This window comes from Charadrius vociferus, unplaced genomic scaffold (genome assembly GCF_000708025.1).
Source record: "Charadrius vociferus isolate BGI_N301 unplaced genomic scaffold, ASM70802v2 scaffold59, whole genome shotgun sequence".
Classification (NCBI taxonomy): domain Eukaryota; kingdom Metazoa; phylum Chordata; class Aves; order Charadriiformes; family Charadriidae; genus Charadrius; species Charadrius vociferus.
The window spans coordinates 240,596-267,921 of record NW_009661371.1 but is presented as its reverse complement, the minus strand read 5'-3'; the positions used below and the strand labels follow the sequence as shown (position 1 = coordinate 267,921).

General features: G+C 43.4%; 1 protein-coding gene across 1 annotated transcript in view; it reads left to right on the top strand.

Annotated features, from left to right (window-relative positions):
* Positions 1-27,326, top strand: part of LOC104294105 (probable E3 ubiquitin-protein ligase HERC3) — a 48,299-nt gene that overhangs the window by 8,573 nt on the left and 12,400 nt on the right. The window contains exons 2-17 of the mRNA XM_009893669.1: positions 7,985-8,144; positions 9,595-9,671; positions 10,218-10,439; positions 12,821-12,912; positions 13,932-14,062; positions 14,657-14,817; positions 15,324-15,400; positions 16,186-16,310; positions 16,862-16,921; positions 19,309-19,420; positions 20,124-20,313; positions 22,069-22,232; positions 22,764-22,877; positions 24,146-24,169; positions 24,256-24,345; positions 26,709-26,879. Of these exons, the coding sequence (XP_009891971.1) occupies positions 7,985-8,144; positions 9,595-9,671; positions 10,218-10,439; positions 12,821-12,912; positions 13,932-14,062; positions 14,657-14,817; positions 15,324-15,400; positions 16,186-16,310; positions 16,862-16,921; positions 19,309-19,420; positions 20,124-20,313; positions 22,069-22,232; positions 22,764-22,877; positions 24,146-24,169; positions 24,256-24,345; positions 26,709-26,879 (1,970 nt within the window). The remainder of the gene's footprint in view (positions 1-7,984; positions 8,145-9,594; positions 9,672-10,217; positions 10,440-12,820; positions 12,913-13,931; positions 14,063-14,656; positions 14,818-15,323; positions 15,401-16,185; positions 16,311-16,861; positions 16,922-19,308; positions 19,421-20,123; positions 20,314-22,068; positions 22,233-22,763; positions 22,878-24,145; positions 24,170-24,255; positions 24,346-26,708; positions 26,880-27,326) is intronic.

The following is a 27,326-nucleotide window of genomic DNA, read 5'->3' as shown; positions in this document are numbered from 1 at the left end:
CTTAAAGGTGTTGTGGTTTGCCAGCATGTATGCTGGAAGGGGCTGTGTTAAAGCAGCTGGGAAGGGAACAGTGCTGTGTTTGTGGAAGCACTGCAGGGAAGAAATAAACAGATTTCTTCCTTGCAGTGCTAGGAGGTGAAAATGCTGGCTTTTAAGCAGAGCTGTCAATTTGTGCTGGTTGCCTCTCTTGCATTTATAAGGTTGGCTCAATAGTTACCACAGGACTATATTAACTCCTCCATGTGGCCATGATGGATTGTAGTGACGGGTCTGCTATCCTTTTCCCTCTAAATATTGCTATGGCTTTACGTGGGATTTCTCAGGCAGAAATACAGGTTTGCACTGTGTAGTACCAGCACATCAAATCCAGTATCTACACACCCATCTCCCTGATTACTCCTTCCACTGCTGACACCTATCCTCAGCATGTCACCCCAGGGTCTAATGCATCCTGCCCTCGCTGGAGTTGCTGCCCTGGAGCCATGGCACTTGCTGGAGCATCTATGGTGGACCTCGGGGGTTTCTCAGCAGTCACAGCATGGCTCCAGCTTCTGTGCAGTCAGGCGCCAGCTAAACCTGGCTGAGTGACCACCTTTACTGCTCTCTGCAGTTACCTGAAGAGGCAAACAGGCTCTCTGAGTTTCCTTAACATACGCTTTTTTTTTTTTCTTCCCTATATTTCTTTCACGAATCTTGGTGCCTTCCCTCTTTCAAAGAGCTGCCCTTATTTGTTTACCTCCAGGGTCTGAAGGTGGATTCTTCCCTCTGCCAGCTGATACTTGTCAGAATGAAGCCTTCTCTGCCTGCCCAGCCCTTTACAAGAGCCTTCTCTGTCTGGCTGTGCCTATGCCAGTCTGCCTACGGCTCCTCGGTGAGGCTACGTCCCCTAGACAAAAGGCAGTGATGTGGGGGGTAAAAGGCTTTCTGTAGCTACGTCTGAGGAAGGGGCTTGCTTTCTCAGGGTGGGTGTCTGCTTTCATAGCTGTGAGGGGGAGTAGCTGGCAAAGCATATGCGAAGTGACATCCTGGGCTGTCATGGTGGCCTCTCACTTCTTGCTCTTGCATTCGTGCCTTGACGTGACCACAGGCAGCTTTATAAAGTGAAGGCAGTGCTAATAACTAAGCCAGCCTCTCCAAGATTTAAGCCTGTAAATAGCCGGGCTAAATAAACTGATGAGCAGTACTGTATGTGTTGTGCAGGGAAGCAGTCATCTTGATAAGTGTCATTAGTGCCTGCGGATGAAAGGGGACTGCAGAATCATTGTCTCTGTAACTTGGAGTTTCTCAGCCTTGACCTATAGACACTGTTCCTGGGAATGTCACCTGCTTTGGTGTGTCCTCTGTCCTTTACTATCTTCCCCCCTCCGCCCCCCATCTATTTTTTGTTCAGTGAGTCTACTCTGTGTGCTTCCTTTGTAATAAAATTATCAGAGCCTTATCAGCTCCAGTGCTGCTGTTGTCAGTCTCTCTAATTGGGCTGCTCTTGGTACTGCTCAGCTTTCTGCTGCAAGCGTAGCAGCAGGTCATGAAGTTTGTGAAAGGAAGACCTCAAGATTTGTGAGTTGGACTTGTAAAACCCAGCCTCATTGATGGATATCGTAAAATTCAGTTGTGAAAAGTTGGAGGAGGTTACATGCTCATGTAAACGCTTGCTCCATACAAAAGCTTTTGCCCCATAACAAGAGAAGTTTGACAACAAGGTGGGCTGACATACATGGGTGAGAACAGCAGGCAGAAAGCGAGGGTTGCTGTCGTGCAGCAGGGATGTGGCCTCCCTATGGCTTTGCTCTTGGAGCCTTGTGCTATACAGAGCACGAGGTTTCCCACGCCTTTTGGAGCAGCAGACTCACGTACTCTGAACGCAAGACATGACAAGCATGTAATGCCTTCTCAGAGAGGCTCAGCAAGGAGAGGGAAGGTAGCAGGGGTGAAATTGTGGGGCTGGTGTTGGGCAGGGCCATTCCAGCTGCCTACGTGTTGTGCATGTTGTACATCTGGCCATGCCAGAGGCTGTCTGAAGTCACAAAGGTGTGTTCCTGCAACTGTCCTTCAGCCCTCACCTCCTCCCTGTGAGCCTTCCTCTGGTGTTACTGCTGACAAACCACAGCACGCAGAGGTGGTGTGAGTGAAGCCACAGGGGCAGTTTTAGCTGGCTGGGTTAGATTATGTTTTCAAAAGCACCTGATAGCTTTGAAAAAAATCTGTATTTTTGCTTAAGTGGCTTATAGAGTCTGGTTTCTTCCTCACAGTCCTGGATTCCAGATATTGTCCATGGCAGCTGTGAGCACGAGGCACCTAGGTGCTTGGAGTTGAAAGTGTTCAGAGGGAAATCAGAGGCTCATTCTTGGGGGCTTTAAAGGAGAGAGGAAGAAGCAAAAAGGCCCTGAAAAACAGTATGACTTTTCCCCTCCCTACTTACCAGTTTCCAAGTGGCAGAATCACACTTCCACTGGGGATGATGTTTCCTGGAAAAGTTGATGAGTGTACTCGTGCTGCTAATACTAGTAAAAGCACTGAAATGCTAAGATATTGTTAAAGTTATGCTGACAAAATAAGGAGAACCCTTCATAAGGGGCGGGCGAAATCTTGGGTGTACTCTCTTAATGTGCTTTGGGTTGCAAGCATTTCAGTTGCTGCACTTTATTTTTTTTCTCTTTTCCTTTTTCCCGTTTCATTAAAACACTCAGATGTATTTTAATGCTCAGCTGACTTCCTCAGGGCTGAAATCATGAAGTGCATCACAGCCTAGAAATACAGCCAGGATGTCCATATGTAGAAGCATGTCTGGGATGTGCTGGTGGAGACTGGGGAATCAGCAGTCAGCTGAAGTTTCCTACTTAATGTATAAAAATCTTGTCAGGGAGTTTGGTGATCCACTGTTGTTTACTTGATTTTTGTACAGTGGTTAAATAAAATGCTGGTGACTGATAAGTTTGGGCCATAGTGTTTTTCTCATTTTCTTGTAGTACCTGTTGAAGGCAGTAGCAGGTCTTTCATAGGGTTTTTGGCTGTCGGATCAGGCTCCCGTAAGTGCTAATGCTGTTAGCGTCACCCTGTTAGATGGTTTAAAGTGTTGGTGTAATTCCTCTCCAAAAGGAGAGAACTCAGCTCCTTTTCTGTGAGAATTAAGGCTTTTCAGAACAGAAAAACCATATGGGTAAAGTTTAGGCTGCTATTGGTGTCTGATTAAGTATTCAGCTGCCTCCTCCATTAAAGTGTTGTATCTCACACTTCTGATTTTTAGATTTTAGTTACACAATGCTCAGGCATCCTTGATGTGGACTATATTAACAAGCATGGCAATGCAAAGAAATTGGCGCATCTGTTCTCAGGCTTGCCAGCTGCTAGCATTTAACCCAGAGGAGATTCTTGCCAACAGTTGTTTCTCCCCTGTGTTTCTACCACCATCTCTTTCTTATACAGGCAAGCTAGTAGGACACCTATCGTAGAGTCTGGGAGCACTTTCCTAGCAGACAGCAACAACCAAGATGAGTACATGCTCTGAGTTGCTTATTGTCAAGCTGGGGAGGTAATGAGGAGTTTTGGCCAGGTGTCCCAGCAGACTGAAGTCACTTGAAACTCTCCCAAGCCACAGCTGCTTCTCACCAGTGAAGAAATCCAGATATTGCCACTGAATGTGTAACCTCAGGGCTGATGGTTTCTCTACATCGTTTTCGGACAGTAGAAGCTATCTGGTGCTGTTTGTGTACATCCCAGTACACATATGACTGATGGATTCTGTCACATCCTCTAGCAAAAGCCTGTCTTGCGAGCAGCTGGAAGCTATACATAGAAGGGGTGTACCAACTCTCTGATAAACTTATTAGGAGTAGGAACGCTAATTAATCATTCATTGCCTTTGCGTTCTAATCAGTGCAGTATAACCGAGTGCTTTGTGCTTTCAGCAGTTGCAGACACTGAAGATCTTGTATAGCTTTCCAACACTGTGGGGACAAAATATGAGCCCTGTTTTATAAGTAGTGAAGCTATGGACTGAAGGTGGGCTTTTTCAAGGGCTTTCATTCTTGGCCCAGCTTTACTGCCATTTCCAAACATTCAAGCTAAATGCACTGACTGTCAAAAAGCTGAGTCACAGAAACATATAGCACCTGTCCTCAACTTTTGCTGGAGTGTCCCTGCGAACCACAAACAGGCAAGAAAGCACATCAGCAGTCTTGGGAACCAGGCCTGTCACCATTCAGAGGTCTGCCCTGACGGTGTTTTGCCTGGACCTCATTCATTGATTCAATGTATATTTTATGAAAAGATCATAACAAGGTTAAGGCCAAAAGAAGTCAAACCTGGATATGTCTGTTTATGTTGAGATTCGTGACTTAAAGTGGACAGAAGAGAGAAATGAAAACTGGAACTCCACCAGATACAAAGAACTGATAAATGACTTCCGAGCATTGGTGCTGTTCTGCGACAGCTGATGACTTCAGAAAGAAAAGATAGGATCAGTGTGTGCTTCTTGGAACTTGGGGTTTTCTGTTTGTTTTTTTCTGAAAGTTTTATGACATGTTGAAACACTGTATTGCATAACTCCTTCAGCCCTTCCCTGTTGCTTTCAGGGTTTTGTTCTGTTTAGCTTTGTATATAATTGTGCCTCTTAAGCTCCACTGATTTTATTCATCAGTTACCGAAGACACAATACTAAGAATAAACTTCACCCTTTGCACCCTTCATCTCAGTGCAGTGATGCATCTCTTCTAAGGAATGAATAATGGTGTTGTGGTGCTCTGGAAATAAAACAAATGTATACCAATCACTGTAACGCCTCATATTTTGTTGTGAGGAAGGGGTGGGAGCTCAACAAAGAAGTAATTGTCAGATGTCTTTGATAATACTACCCATGTTAGCAGGGAGTTGGTACATTCAGCGGCTTGGCAAGCCTAACAGTGAACTGGGACCCTTGTTGGCCTGGCCAGGCAGTCTGTGCCCCAGGGGAAGGCTGGCATTTTTCCATCTCTGGGAAGACATTTGCGTGAGCCTGTAAAACTTAAAACTGTTTGGAGTTTACATTTCTTCATGACTTTGCAGGCAAGCTGCGATAGACAGACTCGTAGGAATGTGGTGAGATGGGCCATGGGCATACATTTCTAAAGACAAAGATCTTCAGCTCCAAGACAGGCCTGTAGTTACCCAGTAAGTCCATGTGAGGCTGTACGCTGCTGCTTGGGTGAGCAGTGCAGTCACTGAAGGCTTTCAGTGACATAGGGCAGCCTTTCAAAACAAGTTGGTATTTATTAGTCCCCTGGGATGGCACATAGAACAAGGTCAGGTTTGTGTTGCCAAATTAAACTTGAGATGGAGTCTGTGAGGACTGAAGCGACCACTCTGGATTTCTAAAACTGCTGGATGTTCTCTCCATGTCCCAGTGTGTGAAGCCCTTGTTATGTAGTCCTTGCCAGAGCCTCCCAATACCGCAGGGTACTTTTTCTGCAGTTGCAGTACTGCTGTGATCAGAGTCCTAGCTCCTGATGCTCTTCTTTGGTCACTTGAGTTTCTGTCACCTCCCCAAGGTGCTCCCATGGCTCGGGGCAGCTCACAGGAGTCCTTCCACAGCAAATAAGATTATATACTTAATGACAAATACTGCTTTCCCAGGGAAGAAGTTAGCTCAGTCACGCCTGCAGGTAGCAAAACACATTCTCCATTATGGATGCCTTATCCTTGCTTATTGTCCACATTTGTCTTTTTGTCAGGCTCATGTTGTGCCCTGGAGTGTTTGGCAGTGTGCAGGGACCGTCTTCGGAGAAAGGCAGGCTGTTGAGTTTATGACCAGTTTTAAGAGCTCAGGTGCTCTGGCTATCAGCCAGGCTCCGTGCACCTTGGCAAGCAAGCTTGGCTGAACTTAGGTGGCATGTCTGGCACGTTGCAGCGGGTATTTTGTTGTCTTGCTGGTTGACAGAGAGGAAGAGACTGTAGCCACATGTTCTCTTGAGATACCTTGTCTGTTGTTTGTGATTGACCTTGACCAGCCCATACAGCTGCTGGTTGTTTAGTGCTCAAATATAAAAATAGGCTCCCTCAATTGTACATTCAAATGAACGTAAAACAGGCTGCCAAGCAGTGCTACAGTTGGATGCTTATGGGCCCAAGTGTGGAAACTGCACATGCAAATCGAGTTACTGCCCTCAAAACCTGTCTGTGTCTTTGAGTAGGGTTGGCAGTGGGACTGGGTGAAGTTAGTCCTGCTGGAAAGAGCTGCAGGGTGTTATTAGATGGCAGGGCTAAAGGATGGCTGAAAGACAGGCAGGCCCAGTCCTTGAGCCCTCCTAGATGCTTGTGTACTTATTACTTGTCAACTGTACCTCCGTTGCCATTAACTCTTTTGAGTCAAAGGAAGCATTTTCCTCTGTTAGAATAGATCTAAATAATTGTCACCTTTCACTCCCATAACATCCATTAGAGATTCTTCTCATTTTCTGACTTCCAGCCTTAGAAGGCAAGCCCTCCTTGGGGTCCATTCCTTTTAAATTTGCTTAAGACATTTAGATTGATTGGTATGCAGTTTTTCGTGTTAAGTACGTTAATGATTTCTGGATGTCCTTGATATGGGGTATCGTTTTCATAGAATGACATGTAACTACCCTCTCATATCACAGGCAAGAGGGACTTCACTGCCTTGTAGCTTATAGGGTGAAATCTTTCTTTATCTACCTGAAACATTTGTATTTATTCAGGGAAGAAAAAAGAAAACCAACTTTGCTTCTGTCTGGCTTGTGGGGAGTTTTTCCATCAGATGTGTGGCATTTCCAATGTTTTATTGCAAAACAAGACCTTTTCATGTGCATTTGTAAAAACTCTGCATAATGCATAAGATTTGGTTGTTGATGTTGTAAGACTAGTCGTCAAACCTACTTCAGTTGCTGCGTGAGCAGACACAGGCAGGACACGGAAACAACCACAAAACCATGGATGAAATCCAAAGAGTAAATTTATTTTCGTTATCTCACGGACTGGGGGATCCCCCCAGCAGCACCCAGGCAGAGGCATACAAGTGGGAATGGAGGCACCACAGAGCTCAGTCCTTCCTACGGCATCGCTGAACCTGCTGCTTCCATCTGTTTATCAGGGTTTCACGCAGGTGTAGTTTACCACTGCGCTTTGATCTTTCCCACAGCAGGACGGGAATCTCAAGCATGTTGGATAGGGTGCTCCTAAGTCTATCACAGGCTTGTGTTATCTAAACATAGATGTTCTACTTGTTAAGCACACAAAATTAAAGATTAGTATGGTATATGTGTTTTACTACACCCTAGCTGCAAGTCATTTCAGTGTGTTTACAATCCTCCTTGGCATTCTTCTGTTATTTTCTCACAGTTGCCTAACATGGTGTAGTGATGAAAAGTCAGTTGTGGGTGATCATCTAGAGGACTGAGTGATCCCACACACACACTTTTATTCCTCCATAAGGTCTTCTTGCTTTGCCTCCTTTTATGGAACTGTTTTTATGAGTGTCTGACAGTGGTAGTAATAGGTTGATAGGTTCAAACCTGTTTCAAGCTTAGCACAGGGGATGTTGTAACACATACCCTTTGTGGATGACTCGCCTTCATTGGATATGAGAGCTGTGGAAGGTCAAATATGTTTTACAGGCTCTGTCAGCTTCTGGGTCCTGGCTGATCCCCACATCAAAACTGAGTGAAAAAAACTCAAGCCTGGGAAGTCTGGTTGTTCCTAAATAACCTGATACGTTTCCCTGTATCTGTGAGGCTGACTGTGTGTAGACTGTCATTGTGCTTGGGGGCATGTACCTGCCTTTCTCCTATGACTTTCATCATAGGCTTTCAGAAGACCTCAGCAGCTACGTGTTTTCGGTAAAAACGGGTGCTTGCCTCTTGTAGGAAGTGTTTTAAAACAAAATTGGGTATCAGTGCACCCATCAGAATGGCTTTGCAAACAGATTCGCCTAGACCTGATGTCTGCGTGTCACTGTGAGATGGATCCTGTGACTGGAGAGGTTTTCCGTTTTCCTCAGAGCAAATTGGAGCCCTGGCCGGGCAGCACATTGTGCACGTGGCCTGCGGAGAGTCTCACAGCGTGGCGCTCAGCGACCAGGGACAGCTCTTCTCCTGGGGTGCCGGCAGCGATGGACAGTTGGGTCTCACTACTATCGAAGACGCAGTGACGGTACCAAGGTAAATTTTTAACAGGTTCGGGTTTCCTTAAGGCAGCTCCTTGGAGGTGATGCATCAAGGGTTGCTCACCTTCCATCCTGGAGTTGGTGGGAGCACTTTTGCTCAGAGGGGTGGTAATCGGGCAGTTCTCACATAGGGATGTGAGAGTGATGCCTCCTCATTTTCCATACTGTACTGGTGGTCCTTGAGCGCCCCCCAGGACTCGGACAAGTCCACAGGAGGTTTGGACACAACAGGCCGCCTGCCTGCGTGTACTTGAAAAGAAAATCAGAGTGTGCTTGGCTTCCTCAATGAAAAATGCCATCGTGTTTTGTACAGAGCAAGGAGGTGCATGAGGGAGGACCCAAAAATAGAAATGCTGTATGTGATATCTGTCTCTATTTCAGTCTCTAGGAAGTCCTCTGAGATAGGAGATACATTTCAAGAACGGGAAAAAAATAAATGGCTGCATGAACTGGCACCTCAGCTCTGAAACTCTTTTGCGGTGTTGCCCGTTAACAGCAAAGCTACTAAGCCAGCCTACTGCAATTCTGAGTAGCGAATGTTGCTCAGAAACTTTAGGGCAGCACTCGATCTTCTTCATTTACTTGTTTAATATATCTTACCTGTGTCAGAGCACTAATAAGGTTGAGTGCAAGGGCATGTAGATGGTGGCAGTGGCCAGTGGGAGACACCAAGGCTCCTCCATCCAAAGCAGTTCACAGACGATAAGTCTCAGCTTACTGCCATAATAAAGAAAACTGGTCTCTTTGTACTTAACGGTGTTGTGTCATGCTGCATTAATAATGGATGTAGTCTGTCTCTCATTCAGTCTGCCTCTGCAGATCCAGTACAGAGCAGAAGTTTGGGACATCTGTCTAGGGTGGCTGTCATTGTTGAAACGGTATTTAAAGGAAAAGAGTTTCAGTCACAAAACACTGATGTTTGAGCGGAAGGGCTCTGTGGGAAGACAGTCCTTAACTTGCAGTTGGCTCCATTATAACAGAGAGAGACAGGCTCACAAGTCAATGTGATAGTGCCATTTTAAAAATAACATTTTTGTGAAATAACTCGAATCTTTGAGATGCTATTCTCTGCACAAAGCACTGAAGAGGTTTTGGTGCTGTAACTCATAGTAACTGCTGTGCCCCTGATAGCATGAGAAATGTTGATGTCTGAAAAAGTGTAGTGAGGGAGACACCGAGAAGCAGTTATTTTCACCATTTCCAGGTGGCTGGATTCAGTGTTATAGCAGTAAATGTAGTTGGAGTTAGTAGTCAAGTGTCTAGTGATCTCCACAGATTTGCAGCTATTACGTATGGATCTGTATCACCTTCAAAACTCCATTCCTTATTCTCAAAATCATAGGTTGTATGTACGTGTAGAACGAATATTTGAATGGAAATCATAATTTCGACCTAAGGTGATACTGTATTTGAGGACATTTATTCTAACATAGTGTCTTCTTTAGGTTGATAAAGAAATTGAACCAACAGACGATACTTCAGGTTTCCTGTGGAAATTGGCATTGCCTAGCTCTGGCAGCAGGTACTGTAACATTAATTGTTTATTACCAAGATTTGTGCTGTTATTTTGCACAGTATCCAAGTTTGCATATTTCTGCATAATAAACCAAGGACATCCCTGTCCCAACTGCTTTTAGGCCAAATGGGAGGCTATAAAATGGATCAGCTACTGTGTTATACACAGGCCACCCACTGTCTCACTGGTGAACGATGGCAAGAACTTAAAAGCTTTCCATCTTTATGTAGAAAAATGTGTGTAGTTAATTTTTTTGTGTTGAAATTATCCTTGGATATGACTCTTCTGTATGCAACATGTGGACTGTTCTTTGTTACACTATTTTATGCTACAGCAGCCTGATGTTGTATTTTGTACTTAGCTGCATATCTGTTTGTTTACCTGGTGGCTTCAGACTGTGCTTTTATTTTGGCAAAGAATGCATTGCTTGATTTTTCCATCATAATACTTGAGCAGGAGCGGAGGCGCCAACACCTGTCTTGTTCATTTTGACAAACTTACTTTTCTGTTGACTAGCTTTTACTTGCTATTCTCTTTCTTTTCTTGTTTCAGATGGCCAGTTCTTCACATGGGGGCAGAACAGCTATGGTCAGCTGGGACTGGGTAAAGAATGTCCCTCCCAAGCCAGTCCACAACGTGTCAAGTCTCTTGATGGGATCCCTTTGGCTCAGGTTGCTGCAGGTGGAGCCCACAGTTTTGCCCTCTCTCTCTCAGGAGCTGTGTTTGGCTGGGGGAAGAACAGCTCAGGACAGCTGGGATTAAGTGATGAACGAGGTATTAAAATTATGCTCCTAGGTGAACGAAGGATGGACTTTTCTGGCCTAGTGTCTCCTTTTGCATTGACAGTGTATTTTTACTGAGCAGATGTGTAACCCTCAGCAACTCCTCTTGGGAGGAGAGGGCAGAGGAACAGTCTCTGATGGACTCTACAGGCTTTTTGAACTTAGTAGGAACAGATACACTTTTTTTTCCCCTTGTGGATATTAGTGGAAGTCAGGAAGGTCAAAAGAAAGATCTTTCAAATGTGGGTGTCAACATGCAGGCATCAAAGGAGGTGCTCATATTCTTTCTTTCTCTTCTCAAAAATGCTTTGTCCATATTTTGTTTCAAGTTGGTGTGGAGCAAAAGCTCTCCCTGAGAAACAGCAGGGTGAACCCATCCCCTTGTTTGCCAGCTTGTTTGTGACTGGCGAGCATCTGTATGCTACAAAATGACGGCAACATGTAGTATCTCAGTATTGTAAAATGCCTAGCTTATGTGTTGCACAATTTTCCAGATACACAGGGCCTATGGTAGTTTTTTTCAGGTGGCCATGTTCAGTGAAGCGTAGCCATCAAAGACTTGAAGATAGGCTTATAAATGAGGCTGATGAGTGGATATGATGTTACCACTCGTCTGAAAAGCCCTGGTCTCTGCTTGTTGTTAACATGTTCTTAACTTTTTGCAAAAGCAAGTGAGTGGAAGATGCTCTTCGGAGCTTTAAATCAACCTCTTCATAATTTTCTGCATAGTTGCTGAGTAGCATTAAATATCTAGTCAAGTTACTGAGTGTGGATGCAATACCTAGCATACATGGATAATGTATTTTGTGTAGGTGAGTACGAGATGTATATATTTGTAAATGTTAGGTAGCATAATGTAGTAGCGTATAAACACTGTATGTTGCAAGAGAAAAGTGTTACCTCACATTTTGTGTACCTGTAATGGAACGATGCATTTTGATAACCCACCCTACCAACTGAAATGTGTTTAAAGCAATTGTTCAAAAGCAGCCTCTAGTTTAGCAAAGGAGGCTCAAATGTTGTATGCGTCATTTCATCTTGCTTTACACTTTTAGGAATATGAAACACAATTGTAAGACTTGTAAGATACCTTGTGTTCTCTCAAAAATGCTCCAAGTGTATTCTCTTGTACTGTATGTAAGCTAGAGTTGAGGTAGTGTAAGAGCAGCCATGTTCCTGCCACGTAGGCTGGCAGATAAACACTTTTAACTTCAACGAAGCTGCAGTTTATCTGAGAGGCTTGCTTTCACATGGGGCTAATCTTAAATGAATATATAAGGGGCATCTGCTTGTGGGGCTGCGTTGGCCAGGAATCATGTCCTGCTTACCCCTCAATACATAGCACTGTAGGAAATATGTGATATTTATGGTAAGACAGTGTGAATTATACTTAGTGAACATGAACAGCATACATGAGTAGTCTGCAGCACTGTTATTTAAACAATTATGCTGTAGAGATAAGTGTCATTCATGTCAAAATAAAGATCAGAGTGCTAAAATACAGAACAAAGTAAATGAAAAATCTGCTCTCATTTCTAAATCCATGAAAATGTGACCACTTTCCTTTTACTACCCAGAAAAAAGCACCTGTCAGATCCTTGGGTGAGAGTCTTAAAAAATTGACAACCTCTATAGGTAGGAACCAGATTTTTCTGTTGGTATGAAGTAAGCGGCTGCTCCCCTTAATATCTAACTGTTTTGGGGTGCCTACTGCTCCTTGAACTGCATAGCTTTTTTATTTTTACATCAGTAAAACCTGTAACCTTGTGTAGTGTATTCGTCCTCAGGAGACCCACTTCTAATGATTAGAATGTCAGAGTGAAGGAGAAAAACATCATTTAACGGTTGGCAGAGATTAGCCTTTGCAAGTAGGAGGATCTTCTTAAAGGATGACAACAGAAGGAAGGCTAGACATTTAAATACACCTTGGGATTCAGGTTATCATGTGCGTTGTGCTGGTGTCTCCCACGTGTCAAGATTGTTCTGTGTGGGAAAGGTCTAAGCAAGGTTTTGGAAACAAACGTGTGCAGTTGTCAGCAAGAAGTCTGGAATGGAGCATGAGGCTGAAGGTGGGTGTAGCTAGGCTGCACTCATCATACCTCCTGAACTGCAAGTGTGTATTGAGTTTATACAAGATTCTAAATTTTTGCATTCTTGTTCTGGACATTTTTCTTTGAGCCAGGACAAATCTATTAAGAATTAGAGGAGGAAAGCAGCAGTGAAGTATTCAAGGACATGGCTTTTTTCCACAGTTATTAGAGCTTCCGTTGCACACGTAAACCGTGTCTGAAAATCAGACTGCCAGTGGTTTTCTCAGACATTTAGGTTTGTGGTTATCAAACAGTTCCTTTATTTTCTTTGTCTTCAACGCAGACCGAGAGTCCCCTTGTCATGTGAAGCTGTTGCGGTCTCAGAAGGTTGTTTACATCAGCTGTGGAGAGGAACACACAGCAGTCCTGACAAAGGTAAAGATGCTAACCTCAGAACCCTGGCTGCTGTTCTCACCTGCCTGGTGGTTTCACGTTAATATCCTGGGTAATGGTAGAAAAGAACAGGTTGACTTACAATATTCCATCTGACCCCAGTAAAAGAAACTAAATGGAAAATATAGTCTTACTATAATTTATTCTGAGATTCATTGCCAACATGATCCATTGCTGTTTTTGAAGATGAAGATGTTACCAATCTGTGACAATGAATAGTAAAATTCAGGTGAATCGCTCAAAGGAATTAGCTTTGAGCAAAAAAATTAACACATCCAAAGGGGTGAAAATAGCATTTTGTTGGATGATAAAAAGAGAATGATATTGTGCATCAGAATAAAATGCAGGTCAAAACGAATGGGTGTTTAAAAGAAACATTAGCAGTCACTCACAGCATTTACAAGAGGCTTTCAGTTCCAAACCTGCTGTTTCCAAGTGGTGTATCGTTTAGTGGGCAGAGGACAGGGCTAGGATTTGGAAGATCACTGCTCAGTTCTTGCCTTGCCTCTGCCACTTCCTGGGTGTTGCTTCCTTTTTTGGTGCCTCGGTGTTCTCCACTGTAAAGTGAATTAAAACGGCTAACATTGGGATTCCAGTGTGAAAAACACTGTAGAAGATCAGTTATGTATAAGCTCTTGTTCAAGGAAAAAGGTCACAGTCCTTTGGATCGGCAGCTGACAAAGATGGGTGTAAAGTACTGTGGAAATGGGCACCACTCAGCCATGTTTAAGCCTGATGTGATTTCAGACTCATCTGGTGATGGTGGGGGGAAGCTGGGCTACTGTAGACATACCTAAAGGTAATTCTGTCATTCTCTGATGGGTCGCGAGGTAGCTACTTGGAAGCTGCATGAGCAGAACTCAAATTTCTTTTCTGAATCCTTTGGAAATCCCCAGAGCAATCTCTGCTTAAGCTTGGGCTCGTACGGAAACTGGAGTCAGAGAGATGCTGCTGGGGTATGGGTCCCTAAATGGAGAATATGCTGTTTGATTTGCTAACAGAGTGGAGGGGTGTTCACGTTCGGTGCAGGTTCCTGTGGGCAACTGGGACATGATTCCATGAATGATGAAGTGAACCCCCGAAGAGTTCTTGAGCTAATGGGCAGTGAAGTATCCCAGATTGCTTGTGGCAGGTGAGTCCTGTGTGTGGTCAGAAATTTTCTTTGGTGGAGGTTAATGCTGACACTGAGCCTTGTAAATAGGGGGAATAGTCTTGCTTCTGCATCCCACGTGTCAAAATTAAGTTAATTTAAATTTTACTTCCCATGAGAATTTTAAGACCCTCTAAAGAAGGTTGTTTTTTAATTGAGGTTGTCCCCTGTGCTGTTACCTGCTAAAAGATATCTTTCCATCTTGATAATTCAGCAAGACTTTAGTGCAGCAGCCTCTTTGGTCACAAGTTTCCAGCCTCTTTCATGAAAAGAGAGTTAGTAACACTGGTGCTGTGTTGTTGCCAGGCTTAGCAAATGACTAAGCTAATTCCGCCTGTAAGCCAGATACCAGCCCTATGCTGGCACACACTGCTCTTTGTCACTTCCACCTAAAGAGCTCTGTCCCATAAACTGGTGCCATCAGGTGGCAAAAACTGAGCATTGGTGCTAGTGTAAAGATACTTCTGGCGCAGGGTAACCGAGCATAAGTTTTAGGGTATGTTTTTTTGTTGTTTTTTTTTCTCTTTCTTCTAATTGTTAAACAAGGCCCAAACTTTGTACCCGTCTCTGTTGCAGACATCACACTTTAGCCTTTGTGCCTTCTTCAGGAATGATCTATGCATTTGGCTGTGGAACAAGAGGCCAGCTGGGAACGGGGCACACTTGCAATGTTAAGTGTCCCTCTCCTGTCAAGGGTCACTGGGCAGCTCACAATGGGCAACTCTCAGGGAAACCTGGTACGTACTGTGTGTGATTTGGAGTTGCAAATGGACATAAATAGTTTCATTTTACCCATGGCTGTCTAAAGACATCTTGACGTTGTTCTGTGAAAGTTCCTGAAATAGCAAAGGAAACCCATCCTCCTGTCCCAAATGCACTATGGGTGCCCTCTTGCTCTCTCTGTTAATGTGTGCCCTCTGCCTTTCTTTTTTTATGGCAGAGCTCAACCTTTGGCAATCTTGAACCTTCATGAAATTGTACTAGTACTGATTTCTGAGGGCTTTGGTTTCTCTTTAAAACCCCCATTGCAGTTTAAAAGTTACAGTTTTTCCCTCCTGCTAGGCCCTGGGTATCTCAAGAAAGTGCTTGAGTTCCAAGTGATTTCAGCCTGGCCTTTAAGAGACACTCTGGTGCTCCTTGTAGTGTAGAGCCTGAGACACTGGCAATGCAAGTGTGGGGAAAAAGGCTCAGTAGGAGCTTGCATTCATCAACCTCTAACGCAAGGTGTCTCTTTCTTCAACAGATGCCTGTAAATATCACATTGTTAAACATATCTTCTCTGGAGGAGACCAAACGTTTGTCCTTTGCTCCAAATATGAGGTAAAACAAATGAAGTATCTTCTCAAGTCTGCTCCACTGTCCCAACCTTCACAATGCATCTTTTTTTTTTTTTTTAATACCTCCTGAGATTGAAATATTGCTTTGGAGTCTATTCTGCCTTACAAACCTCACTGACGATGACGGTTGTTACAGGGATTTACAACTTTTTAGGAGTGACTGAAAGCTGACTTCCTTTAGAGGCATGTCAAAGAGCCATTTGGAAGACACTGATTTCAGTTTGATCAGCAGGGAGGGGAGTTATTTCCTTTGCAGATTGGAAGTGAGGGGCTGCTTTCCTCCTGAGACACTGGGGTCTGTGTGATTAGAGTGTAGGGCCGTGGACCACGTACACTGGGGTTTTGTCAAGATGGGTTGGATGGAGGGCTGAATGTTGAATTGATTTTTCTGCTTCTGTCTTCTTATTTCTTTCAAGAAGTGCTTGACATACACTTTGAGGCGTGGAAATAGGTCTAGAATAAATGTACTCAGCCTGCAGTTATATATGGTGGTATTTAAGAGGGCTTTGGTACATTTAAGGAAATGATATTGTGGGGTTTTTTTTTTTCCCCTTTTACAAATGTACTTGGTGATGATCTTCATTTTTTTTCCAATACCTTTCCATGACTTTCCTTTTGGATTTCTTAGTAATTCCTCAGCTTCCTAACCAAACCTGTTCAGAGACCACACTAAGGAAGCTATCAGTTATATATAAAAAACAGAGATTATAGATAAGAAGGAATTGTTTTACAAGCCTTGTCTTTGCTGAAATCTGTATCTTCTCACAGAATTCCTTGCCTGCTGATGATTTCCGGACCATAAATGAAACACGTTACACCTGTTTAATAAATGATGAAACTATAGATGTCTGGAGGCAAAAGCTTTTAGAAAAGAACAGTTCTAATTCTGTCAAGTAGGTATTGTGGCACTGGACAAGCCTTTTGTTGAAAGTGTTATTTAAATAATTTTGTTGGCTTCCGTGCCATGCTTTCACTTGAAATTCAGCAGCCTTTTCAAGTGTGGTTCTTCATCATTTCTAAGGGGAGGACAGTTGCCAGTTACAAGGCTGCCAAATTAGAACTTCTGAGCAAAACCAGAGGAATTTGAGGCTGCCTCAGAACATTGCAAATGGTGGGTGGGAAACGGTTTTTAAAGTTGTCCTTCACTGTGTGCTTAGAGTTTGTGAAAAGCAGCAAGAACTTGTGAGCAGACTGATTAAATTCCTTCCCCTGTATGCCTGCCATGAGAAGGGCAGAATAGGTGGAAAGGAGGCACTGCTAACATCCCTCCTTTCAAAGAGGGACGTTACATGATCCTGAATGAACCACTTACCCTCTATGTCTCTGAAGGGGTGATCCTGACATTGTTTCCCATAGAAGGAGGGGAACAGAGCTGAAGAGACTTGCTGGGACATCTATTCATAACCGCTATATCTGTTTTCTTTTGTCTTCCTGCTGCAAACAGTAATGTTGTTCAGATCCTGTCCTCAGCTGCCTGCTGGAATGGAAGCTTCTTGGAGAAGAAGTAAGTGGCAAACAGAGTCCTGAAGTGTGGCTTTCCCTTGAGGCAGACTGGAATCCCTTTACTTCGGTCACTGCTGCTGTGGGATTTGATTTTTCTGATCAGACAGGAGACAGGGGCAGAGAGTGTTCACTAAAGAGGTGGGTGGTCAGAGCTGGGTAAGGAAGGCAAATGGTCTAAGAAAGTGCATGGTCAGTGTACTTGTAAGCGGCACAGATTCCTTGGAGTTGTCACAACTGTTATTTTTCCTTATGAAATAAATCACCATCTTAAAAAAAAAAAAAAGAGGGATAGGAATATGACATTAAGGGGAATGAGTGATGCCAGGTATCTGAATAGACTCTTACCCGTCTGAGCTAGCTGGTTGGGGCTGATGCGTGTGGAGATATACTTCAACACAGGCTGTTCTTGAAAGACACATGTGGGGCAGTACTGAAGCACTTGCCTTTTAGGTGACATCAGTTGAGGAAAGTTTTGTGCTCCTGCTTACAGAAGCAGGAATTTCAAATGGGTGTAACCAACAACAGGTGGTGACAAGGGTGTAATATGCATAGCTGAGTCAAAGGCTGTGGGTTGGGAAGGATTGTGTTGGCTGTGTCTGTAAATGTTGGGGAGGTAACAGCATAAGATGAGGAGGAGGAGAAATTTTTTATGGTGATGTGATGAGATAAATGACCTGTAACTAGGTGAAGAAAAGCTTAGTTACTCTGAGTAATCTTTGAGTAATATTTTCCAGGAAGAACTCAAAAAAGAAAACAATTTACTCATTGTTCTTGTGTTTTTTCTGCTTGTCCAATGGTTGTTTCTTTAGTGTTGTGACAAAGCAGGGTGTTACTGCATCAGGAGAGTTGTGTCACGTTGGTTTAAAACACTTGTTGAGATATCCATGTTGTTGAGTCACTATAAATAGTCCCACGTCTCTGTTGAATGTGGAAATGAGTGGGGTTTATGACTTCATCACTCCAATGCAGTTCTCCTTCCACTTCAGTGATGTCTGGGCTAGTGCAGGACTTAACTTTTACAGAAAATCTTTGACCGAATGAGTGATAAAATTTGAAGCCACCGTACTCTGAAGTGAGGCTGTATTTAACCATGTACCTTTCTATGTGAAGCCTTATGTCATGGTGCACTTGATAGAAATACCCTACTGTATCCCTCCAGTATCCTAATGCCATATAGACCTGTTTGCAATACAGCATTGTGGTACACGGAGTTAGATGGAAAAGTGGCTTTTCGATGGCTGTGTGACTGGTCATGCTTCAGTACTGCTTCTGCACATCACAGCCTGAAGCGCTCTGTACCACAGTGTGACTCTGAGGAGCTGTTTCCAGCCTGGTGCCTGTGCTGTTACGGAAATAGCCACTCAGCTACAGTGGGCTATGTTTAGCTTCTCATATCGTTGTAGCCACACCAGCAAACTGACAAATGCATCCCATCTTTAATAGCTGCCTTTTCCTTCAGAGTATCTAGTACAGCACAGCCTCAGATGAATAGTGACAGACATGGGAAATCTTTGAGGTCAATGGAATGGTAGCAATGACCTTTTTTTACTAGCAACTGCAAGGTTTTATGTGCAGCTTTACTGCAGACAAGGGTGCTGAGAGCCTCTGCTACAGATGCTGATCGTGCTGTGCATGCTGAGCTAGATAATTTACTTGCTGGCCTGGACATTCAGTGTTGCTAGATCTGCCTGTTAGGTTATTGTCCTCGCAGGCTTGCCTTCATTATTTTTCTTACACAGGTAGCCTGAGGAAATGACAACCTCTCAAGCACAGCAGAAAGGACAGCACATGTTTGTTGCAACTAAAGACCATGTAAAGACTGTTCTCAGCTGTGCTGTGTTTGGATTTTGGTCGTTGTTCTGTTTTAGAAAATTTGAGAGTCAAATTGCCAAAAAGCTACTCTGAATATCTTCCCCTCTTTTCTTTCGAAACCCCTTGTATAGCAGTCAATGTCTTCTTATGCATCACCCTTCCCTTTCTTACTGTGTGTGATTAAACAGATTTTGCTGTAAAAGTAGCATATATGAAGACTACACAGAGGATCCTGATACATATGATAGATATATATTTTATAGATTTTTTTTTTTTAAGCAGTCTGGCTTGTCTAGGCAGGCTCTTATATCCGTGAAGGACTCCTGGGGAAATCAAAGACATTGATAAAGTGTTTTTCTGCAAGAATCCCAACCCTAACCAAGGTCCAGAGGAGTTCAGAAGGGATAGTTGCCTATCTTCTCTTTAGCAAGAAGATTCCAACTTCTGCTTTGTTTCTAGTCCGATTAGTTCCCTAGAGGTTCTTTCTCCATTGCTTGCTCTCAGGCCATGCCAGTATGCACATTGTGGTGTCTTTTCCTTAAACTTACTCATGTCTGTGTTTTTTTTTTTTTTAAGAATCGACGAACATTTTAAAACCAGTCCGAAGATCCCAGGGATTGATCTGAACTCCACCAGAGTGCTGTTTGAGAAGCTGATGAACTCTCAGCACTCCATTCTTCTAGACCAGGTATTGCACTTCTGGGGTTTTGGGTATCCAGAGGTGAAATAAAGGCTTTGTTTCTCTGTAACATGCAAGTAACAGCAGCTTTTTTAGGGAAGGGCTGTATTGCAAATCCACAGGCCAGATCCTTCATGGATACTTCTCCATTGACCTGGGCTGATTTTCACTTTCTCAGAATGTGTCTCTAAACTTGTTTTTAAAAAAGTTTTATCTCATGGTATTTAATACTTGAAATTGCTGCTGAAGTTAATTCTGTGTATGTTATACTTGTAAATGACTGTGTTCCTTTATGGCCTGTGAGGAATTGAGTACTTTATTGTTGTATAATTTATTCTAACTCAGAGGATTTCTTTCACGAGTGCAGAGCTGTGGGGTAAAATCACGTATGTTCCCCATGCCATTTTTTAGCTATAATTTTTATAGCTTTTTTTTCACTCTGGGTTTACTTTTAAAGCAGGGAAGTGACTTTAACAAGATGGGTTAACTAACCTTTAGCCAGCCCTGGAAAAACCTATCCAAATGTTCACGCATTTTGGAAAAACTGGAATTTAGTCCTTTACTATGGAGTGTTTTTAAAATTTTGTGAGCAAAAGCTGTAAGTCCACCCATTCCAAGTGTGCTCCATTTCATCAGTTCTTACACATCATCTATATTGTAGGTGCTCTGTCACCCAAGATAAGTTGCCTTCTTTTGTCCTGTTTTCCTCCAGATACTGAAGAGCTTTGAAAGTTTTTTGATTCCTCAGCTGTCTAGCTCACCACCAGATGTCGAGGCAATGAGGATCTATCTGATTCTCCCTGAATTCCCACCCTTCCAAGACTCCAAGTATTATATCACGTTAACGCTTCCTCTAGCAATGGCTATTCTGCGCCTGGATACCAACCCCAGCAAAGTTCTTGGTAAGAGGCTGTCATTTAAGATGTGTGTTACTCTCAGTATCCAGCTGGGACACAGCATTGCCTTTTGGTTTTTCAGTCGTGTTTTAGTGTTGGTTTATTTCTTCTATTCTGGTACAACAGCTGCAATGATAATTGGGTATTATTTGTGATATAGTGTTGTTATGAAGAAGCCACCTCTAAAAAGCAGCTGGGAACCAAAAAGACTCAAGTAATCCTTTCCCTAAAACCTATGTTCCCATATAAAAGAATTGTAATTGTAACACTTGAATTTTAAACGTGAACTATGAGGAAATGAAGAATGTGCAGATAAGATATGGGAAGTTAGTTACAATAATATAAAATATAAAATTTATGTTGATGTGGATAATAAATGAGAAAGAAATTTGGGTTAAGAATTGTTTTGGTTTAGAAGTAAAATATAACTTCATAGAACACTTATTAGGGAGGTTAATCTAATTTACCTTATCTAGTTTACCTACGTTCAGAGACTCAGTTCCAGTTAAATTTGCATGCCTCTGTGAACACAGATTTTATATATTAAGATTAAGTGATCTTACTCTCTTAAATTTAATCAGATATTGTCCACATTAGAATCCCCTTTCTGTCTAAGGTAAATAAAAGCCTATACTAACTATAAAGTTACTTTGTCCTGTATAAGGTGCAGAAAAACCTATTGGCTGGTCTGTGACCAAGCTGAACACCCTAGCTCTTCTCCCACTTCTGAATCTTCTCATTTCTGCTAATATTATTTCCTATGAGCTCATTTTAAGCCAAGCAAAACATATGCTGCTTAATGATTGTTACCCATGTTTGCTGAGCTCTTACTTTTCTTGTTATCTTATTCTGTTTCTTAAGGTTGCCTTATACTAGATCTCATATTATCATTTGAAATGCTATGTAATGAATTCAGACCTCCAGGAGCATTGCTCCAGTGAAATTTATTTTCAGGTTTAGTGTTTTGGTTTTTTATTCAAAAAGGCTTTGGAACCAAATTTCCTCCTCTACTCAGAGTAGTCCACTGTGATTGTTAGCATACAGAAATGTAAAGGATTCTTCTACCTTTGCCTGCCAGAATCTATTGTTATGCTGACACTTGAGAGGATAAATTGGTTTTGTTTCTAACAGTTGACATGATGGTTTCACAGGCTCCAGCTTCTAATTTGCAGGTGGATTGGTTCTAGCAAAGAAGCTAATAGTCAAGGTCCCTTCAGAGGAGAGGTAAGGGTTACCTGTCCTTGGCAAGAAAGAAGTCGGCCTTTCTAAAGAGGGGGAGTTCAGACCTTTAGTGCAGATGCGCCAGGTGACACGCTCTGACACCTACTAGAAAAGTATGTGGTACTACGGAGAATTGCGCAGGCAACTGCTCACTCATGAGCATCACTCATGAGAGACAACGGTTTGCCTGCAAGATCACAGATGAATACAAGATGTGTGAAACAGTATCTTGAATTCAAAGTTGAAAAACTTTGAATTCAGGCTCTTGCACTGATCAGGGATTGGGGCTGGGTAATGGCTGGGGTGGTTGTATGAGAGTGGAAAGGGAGAACTTTTCAATTTCTGGTATCTAGCTGGCTCTTTACTCACTTCCCTGTTGCTGCAGTTAGGAGAGAAATAGGGAAGTTTTTTGAAACAATCTTTAGGTGTGTTCCCCTATTTTCAGCCGTAACCCCTTATTTAGGGGTTACTCTGGCTTTTAATTCAGGATTTATGGTTCTATGATTCTGTGATTTATATTGATGTTCCTCTGCTTTCCAGATAACTGGTGGTCTCAAGTGTGCCCAAGATATTTCCTCAGGCTAGTGGATCTCTATAAAGGCGCAGTGGTTTACCTCCTCAGTGGAAGAAAGACACTGTTGATCCCAGTCCTGTTCAGTAGCTACATTACAGCTGCTCTCAGACTTCTGGAGAAACTCCACAAGGTAAAGAGGAAAGTGTGGGCGCGTGTTGGCTCAAGATGATTCAGTCTTGTCTGCCCTTTACCAATTGGCAGGGACAGAGTGGTCATGGCCCTGACTTGTGAGCTGTGTCATTGTCCACCAAGACACCACATGGGGAAGATATTAGTGGTTTTCCTGAATTCAAGGTACTTGAAGATTGTTTAGTCCCGTCTCAAACACTAGGAAAAATTTACCCTAAAGAATGCTGCTGCTGAGCCACCAGACTGCGTGCACTGTGGCATCTTAAATACCTGTCTCATGATGTTTTCTGCTCCCATTGCGTTGGTGCTGGTTAGTCTGGGTGAGGAGAAGGGGAACTAAAATAAATCAGAAAGGTTTATCTCGATTTTTCTTGGTTTGTGCTAAAATATAAGGGACTATGTGTTTTTGCAAGACTTTCTGAGGCCTGTTGTTGCAAGCTGCTATAATTGATTCTGTGAAAGCAAACCTGTGTATTGTAAGAAAAATGCGGAATATATCCATATTTTAAAAACCATCTGTTTTCTTCACTAGGTAAATCAGAAGGTTAAACACGTAGAATATGATAAGTTTTATATCCCTGAGATTTCCAGCTTGGTGGACATTCAGGAGGATTATCTCATGTGGTTCTTACATCAGGCTGGGATGGTAAGTTTTATGTATAGTCCTTGAAATAGCTGTCCATGTTTGTCTCTCTGGTTGTAGAGATCTGTATTTTTAATATTCTTAATGAGAGTGTAATGTATTCAGTATAGGAGCATCTATATGTTAAGTCGCTCAGATTTGGGTACTCAGTGGCTTGAAAAAGTTCGCTTAAAATAAGGCTGTCAGAAGAGCTGAAGCTAACAATATTTAATTAATGCTTGCAATGATCTCTGTGATTATTCATGTGAATCTCATTCAACCCTTGCACAAGGTGATTAATTCAGTCACCAGATCCTTTTAATGTAATCAAGACCTCAGGAGCCAAATCCTGCATTCTAAAATTATAATTTTTACCCTTTACTTCTGCTGTTTAGGCAGGTATTGTGAATAATGTAGCCAGTGATCTTAAAATGTTGCTCTGTAAGAGGAGGCAGTGTGGCGTTCTGGCTAGGGGACTGAACCAAGACTCAAGAGATGTGGGTTCTATTCCTGGCTCTTCCAGTAACCTGCTGGGTGATCTTGGGTAAGACCCTTCACCTCTTTTATGCCTCGCTTTCCCATCTGTAAGAAAGGAGATAACTAAAGTAAGGGCTGGAATATGCTGTGTAGGAACCTGGTGAGATTATTTAATTATAGCAAGGAAAGGAATGCCAAGTGTGAGAAAACAGCAAAAAACATCCGCCAAGGGATGCTGCAAGAGTAAAACCTGACTGTAGCAAGAATTCTTCTGTGTTGTCATGGACTTTCTAACTGTTGTGTGTGCTGTGTCCCCCGCCCCCTACTTTCCATCATTTAAATAGTGCTGGTCTGTGCTTACTTTAAGTAAGCAGAACAATAAAATATTGAGTCAAATTTATGTAACAGTGATAGTTAAAAATTTATCAATGTGGCTAATGAAAGGAGTAATTTGCATTGCAGGAGCGGTCTTATATTGTCATATTGTGGCCTTATGGTCTCTCCTGTTCTGTATGGTCTCTGCCTTGGGGGTAGTTTTCTTGTTTTTCTTCGTAAGAGTAAGTTTCACCTATGGCAGGCTAACACAGGCTTCTGTGCCAGTTAGTCCTCTTAGTAACGTTTGATGTTGAAGTTTTAAATTGAACTTGTGCATTTTCTTGAGAAGGGAGTTCCTGTGCTTTTCTTTAAGAGGAAGGGTTGTTGGTCCCAGAGGAGAAAAATTCTCTTTGGGTTGCCTTTGCACTAGTCTGTCCAAAAAATAGAAGAATCAAAATCAAGAGTAAAAGATTTTCATAGTTCTCTGTTTTCCTTCACAGAAAGTAAGACCATCTATCATGCAGGTAAGAAAATTGCTGTTCACAACTCTTATTTAAAGAAGTGCTGTGGAAGCTGTGAATGGGAACAAATCTGCCTGCCTTTCTTACAGGATGCTGTCACACTCTGTTCTTATCCTTTCATCTTCGATGCTCAGGCTAAAACCAAGATGTTACAGACGGACGCGGAATTACAGATGCAGGTAATCCTTCTCTCTCCCAATTTTCCTGCCCCGTTTTTTTTCTGCCTTTTGCATTGATGTGTGCAAGGAAAGGAGTTCACTGGGAGTTAATGTGTGCAGCACTTTATTGTGCAGCTGTTTGGTGAGGTAGACACGCCGGAGGGGAGGGATGCCATCCAGAGGGACCTGGACAGGCTGGAGAGGTGGGCCCAAGCCAACCTCATGCAGTTCAACAAGGCCAAGGGCAAGGTCCTACATCTGGGTCGGGGCAATCCCAAGCACAAATACAGGCTTGGTGGGGAATGGCTGGAGAGCAGCCCTGAGGAGAAGGACCTGGGTGTGCTGATTGACCAGAAGCTCAACATGAGCCAACAATGTGCAATCGCAGCCCAGAAGGCCAACCGTATCCTGGGCTGCATCAAAAGAAGCGTGGCCAGCAGGTCAAGGGAGGTGATCCTGCCCCTCTACTCCACTCTCGTGAGACCCCACCTGGAGTACTGCAGCCAGCTCTGGAGTCCTCAACATAAGAAAGTCATGGACTTGCTGGAGCGTGTCCAGAGGAGAGCCACGAGGATGATCCGAGGGCTGGAGCACCTCTCCTATGAGGAGAGGCTGAGAGAGTTGGGGCTGTTCAGCCTGGAGAAGACAAGGCTCTGGGGAGATCTTATTGCGGCCTTCCAGTACCTAAAGGGGGCCTACAGGAGAGCTGGGGAAGGACTTTTTACTAGAGCATGTAGTGACAGGACGAGGGGGAATGGCTATAAATGGGAAGAGGGCAGGTTTAGATTAAACATTAGGAAGAAGTTTTTCACTTTGAGGGTGGTAAGGCACTGGAACAGGTTGCCCAGGGAAGTTGTTGAGGCCCCATCCCTGGAGGTGTTTAAGGCCAGGCTGGACGTGGCCTTGGGCAACCTGGTCTAGTCGGAGGTGTCCCTGCCCATGGCAGGGAGATTGGAACTCGATGATCTTTAAGGTCCTTTCCAACCTAAACCATTCTGTTATTCTGTGATTCTATGATTGTTTCCATGATACAGGAGAGCAGAGCAGCTGGAGAACCTCTTTGCCCTGGATATTGCAGAGGCAGTGCTTGGTGTCTTTCACTTCTGTGCAGAGCTGGGGCTCTCCAGGGAAGTGTCCATGGCAAGTGTTCAGCTCCAGCACCCTTATCCTGTAGGTGGCAGCCAAGCCAGCTCACAGCCAGTCTGTGACAAGGACAGCTGACCTCTGTGCCAATATAAACCTCCTAGTGCCAGGCATTGCTCATGCAGGTCGCTCCTAAGAGGGGCAAAGCATTGAGCACTGGTCCTTCATCCAGTGCAGCTGGGGTCTGGGACTAGTCCGTGAAACAAGTTTGCTGAGGTCCTTGGTTGTCAGGTTCCTTCAGGGTGTAAAACTGTCATCACAGTTACTCAGGGCCATGGTGTTGGTTCCATGTAATATCCATCTGTTAGCTTTTCTATGTCTGCTCGAACACATAGCCCGCAGCAAGGCAGAAGCAGCTCAGCCTATACTCAGAAGCTGGAGTCACCTTCTTCCTTCATTTTGTCACCTTGTTGTGTGTATTTTCAGCTGCCCAGTTTGTGAGCAGTGCATTACTGTGAGGAGAGTATCTACCTTGTCTTAGCAGGTAGACTGTCTTAGCAGGCTGGTAAAGGTTTGTTGCGCTGAGAAAATCTTTATGAAGACAAACCACTTTGAGGCCAAAGAAACCGTTATTTCTGTGAGCTCTGGAATGGAGGAAGTTTGGTTTCCAGTGGATTTCCGTCTCAGGGTCAGCTGACTTTTAAACTGAATTTACAAATGTGAATTTGCCACTTACTATGGACAATGCATAAGAATGAATACGCTATGTGTCGTCAAAGCTTTGACTGGGCTTTGTGCCTTACCTGACTCCAGAAAATTCATGCAGATGAGAGCTTTGAATTCTATGTGATAGGTTCCCTGGTGCCTTGCCAGGTGTGGTTGTCAACTGGCTCCTCGCTTGGTGTGTTAGTAGCACTGCTGTCCCTCATGGACTCTCTGCCCCTTATCAGGGTTGTGTTCACACTGAGTTTCTTAACTCTAGAAGAGCATGAATAAAGCCTCTTTTCCCCACCCACCTGCCTAATGTCAAAAAGTGTTCAGGAATTTGATCTCTCCGTTGATCAAAGTCGGTTAATCGATCAGTGGACTCATAGGTGTTGGTGTGGGAAATGGGGTGGACAGGTAGGCACGCATACACACACATTTGTACAGAGTGAGCATGTAATCCGTGTGCCCTGGGGAAACCAAACTAAAAGAGTAAGGAGGAAAGGAACGGCACGCATATAGTTGTTAACTGTTTTCCTTCCATAGGAAGAACAGAGCTGAGCAGTGGCTGTTTTTCACCCCTCTCTTGTTTACAGGTTGCAATAAATGGTGCAAATTTGCAGAATGTCTTCATGCTTCTCACCCTGGAGCCTCTGCTGGCCAGAAGCCCTTTCTTAGTACTTCATGTTCGAAGGAGTAACTTAGTTGGTGATGCTTTAAGAGAGTTGAGCATCCATTCAGACATTGATTTGAAAAAGCCTCTTAAAGTAAGTTTTCCCCACACCTTTAGTACCCTCTCATCCAGGTGGCATTTCTGTAGCCTTTCAGCCTTTCACGTTACCACTTCACCAGTGTAGAGTGGCTTCTCCATAGGTGTAGCACACAGGGACGCTTGATCTAATCAGTGTGGGGGTTGAGTCTTTCTCCTATCGGACTCACGGGGTGTTTTGGCAGTGGACAATTTACACGAAGGCAAGCAGGGGGTTTACTCTCTTCTCCTGGGGTGTCTGCTCTATAAGGGGAAGGGGAGAAAAAATTTCTATGATATTATGTGGTCTCTATTTTGCTGTTCTGCAGGAACAGGCCGCTTACAATAGGACATATTTTATATCCGAGAGGTTGCTACAAAAGTCAGCAACTGCTGTCATGTTTCTGCTTCTGTTGGTGGGAGTACAGGTGGTTATTTATGATTTGCATAAGGAGTTAAACATTTT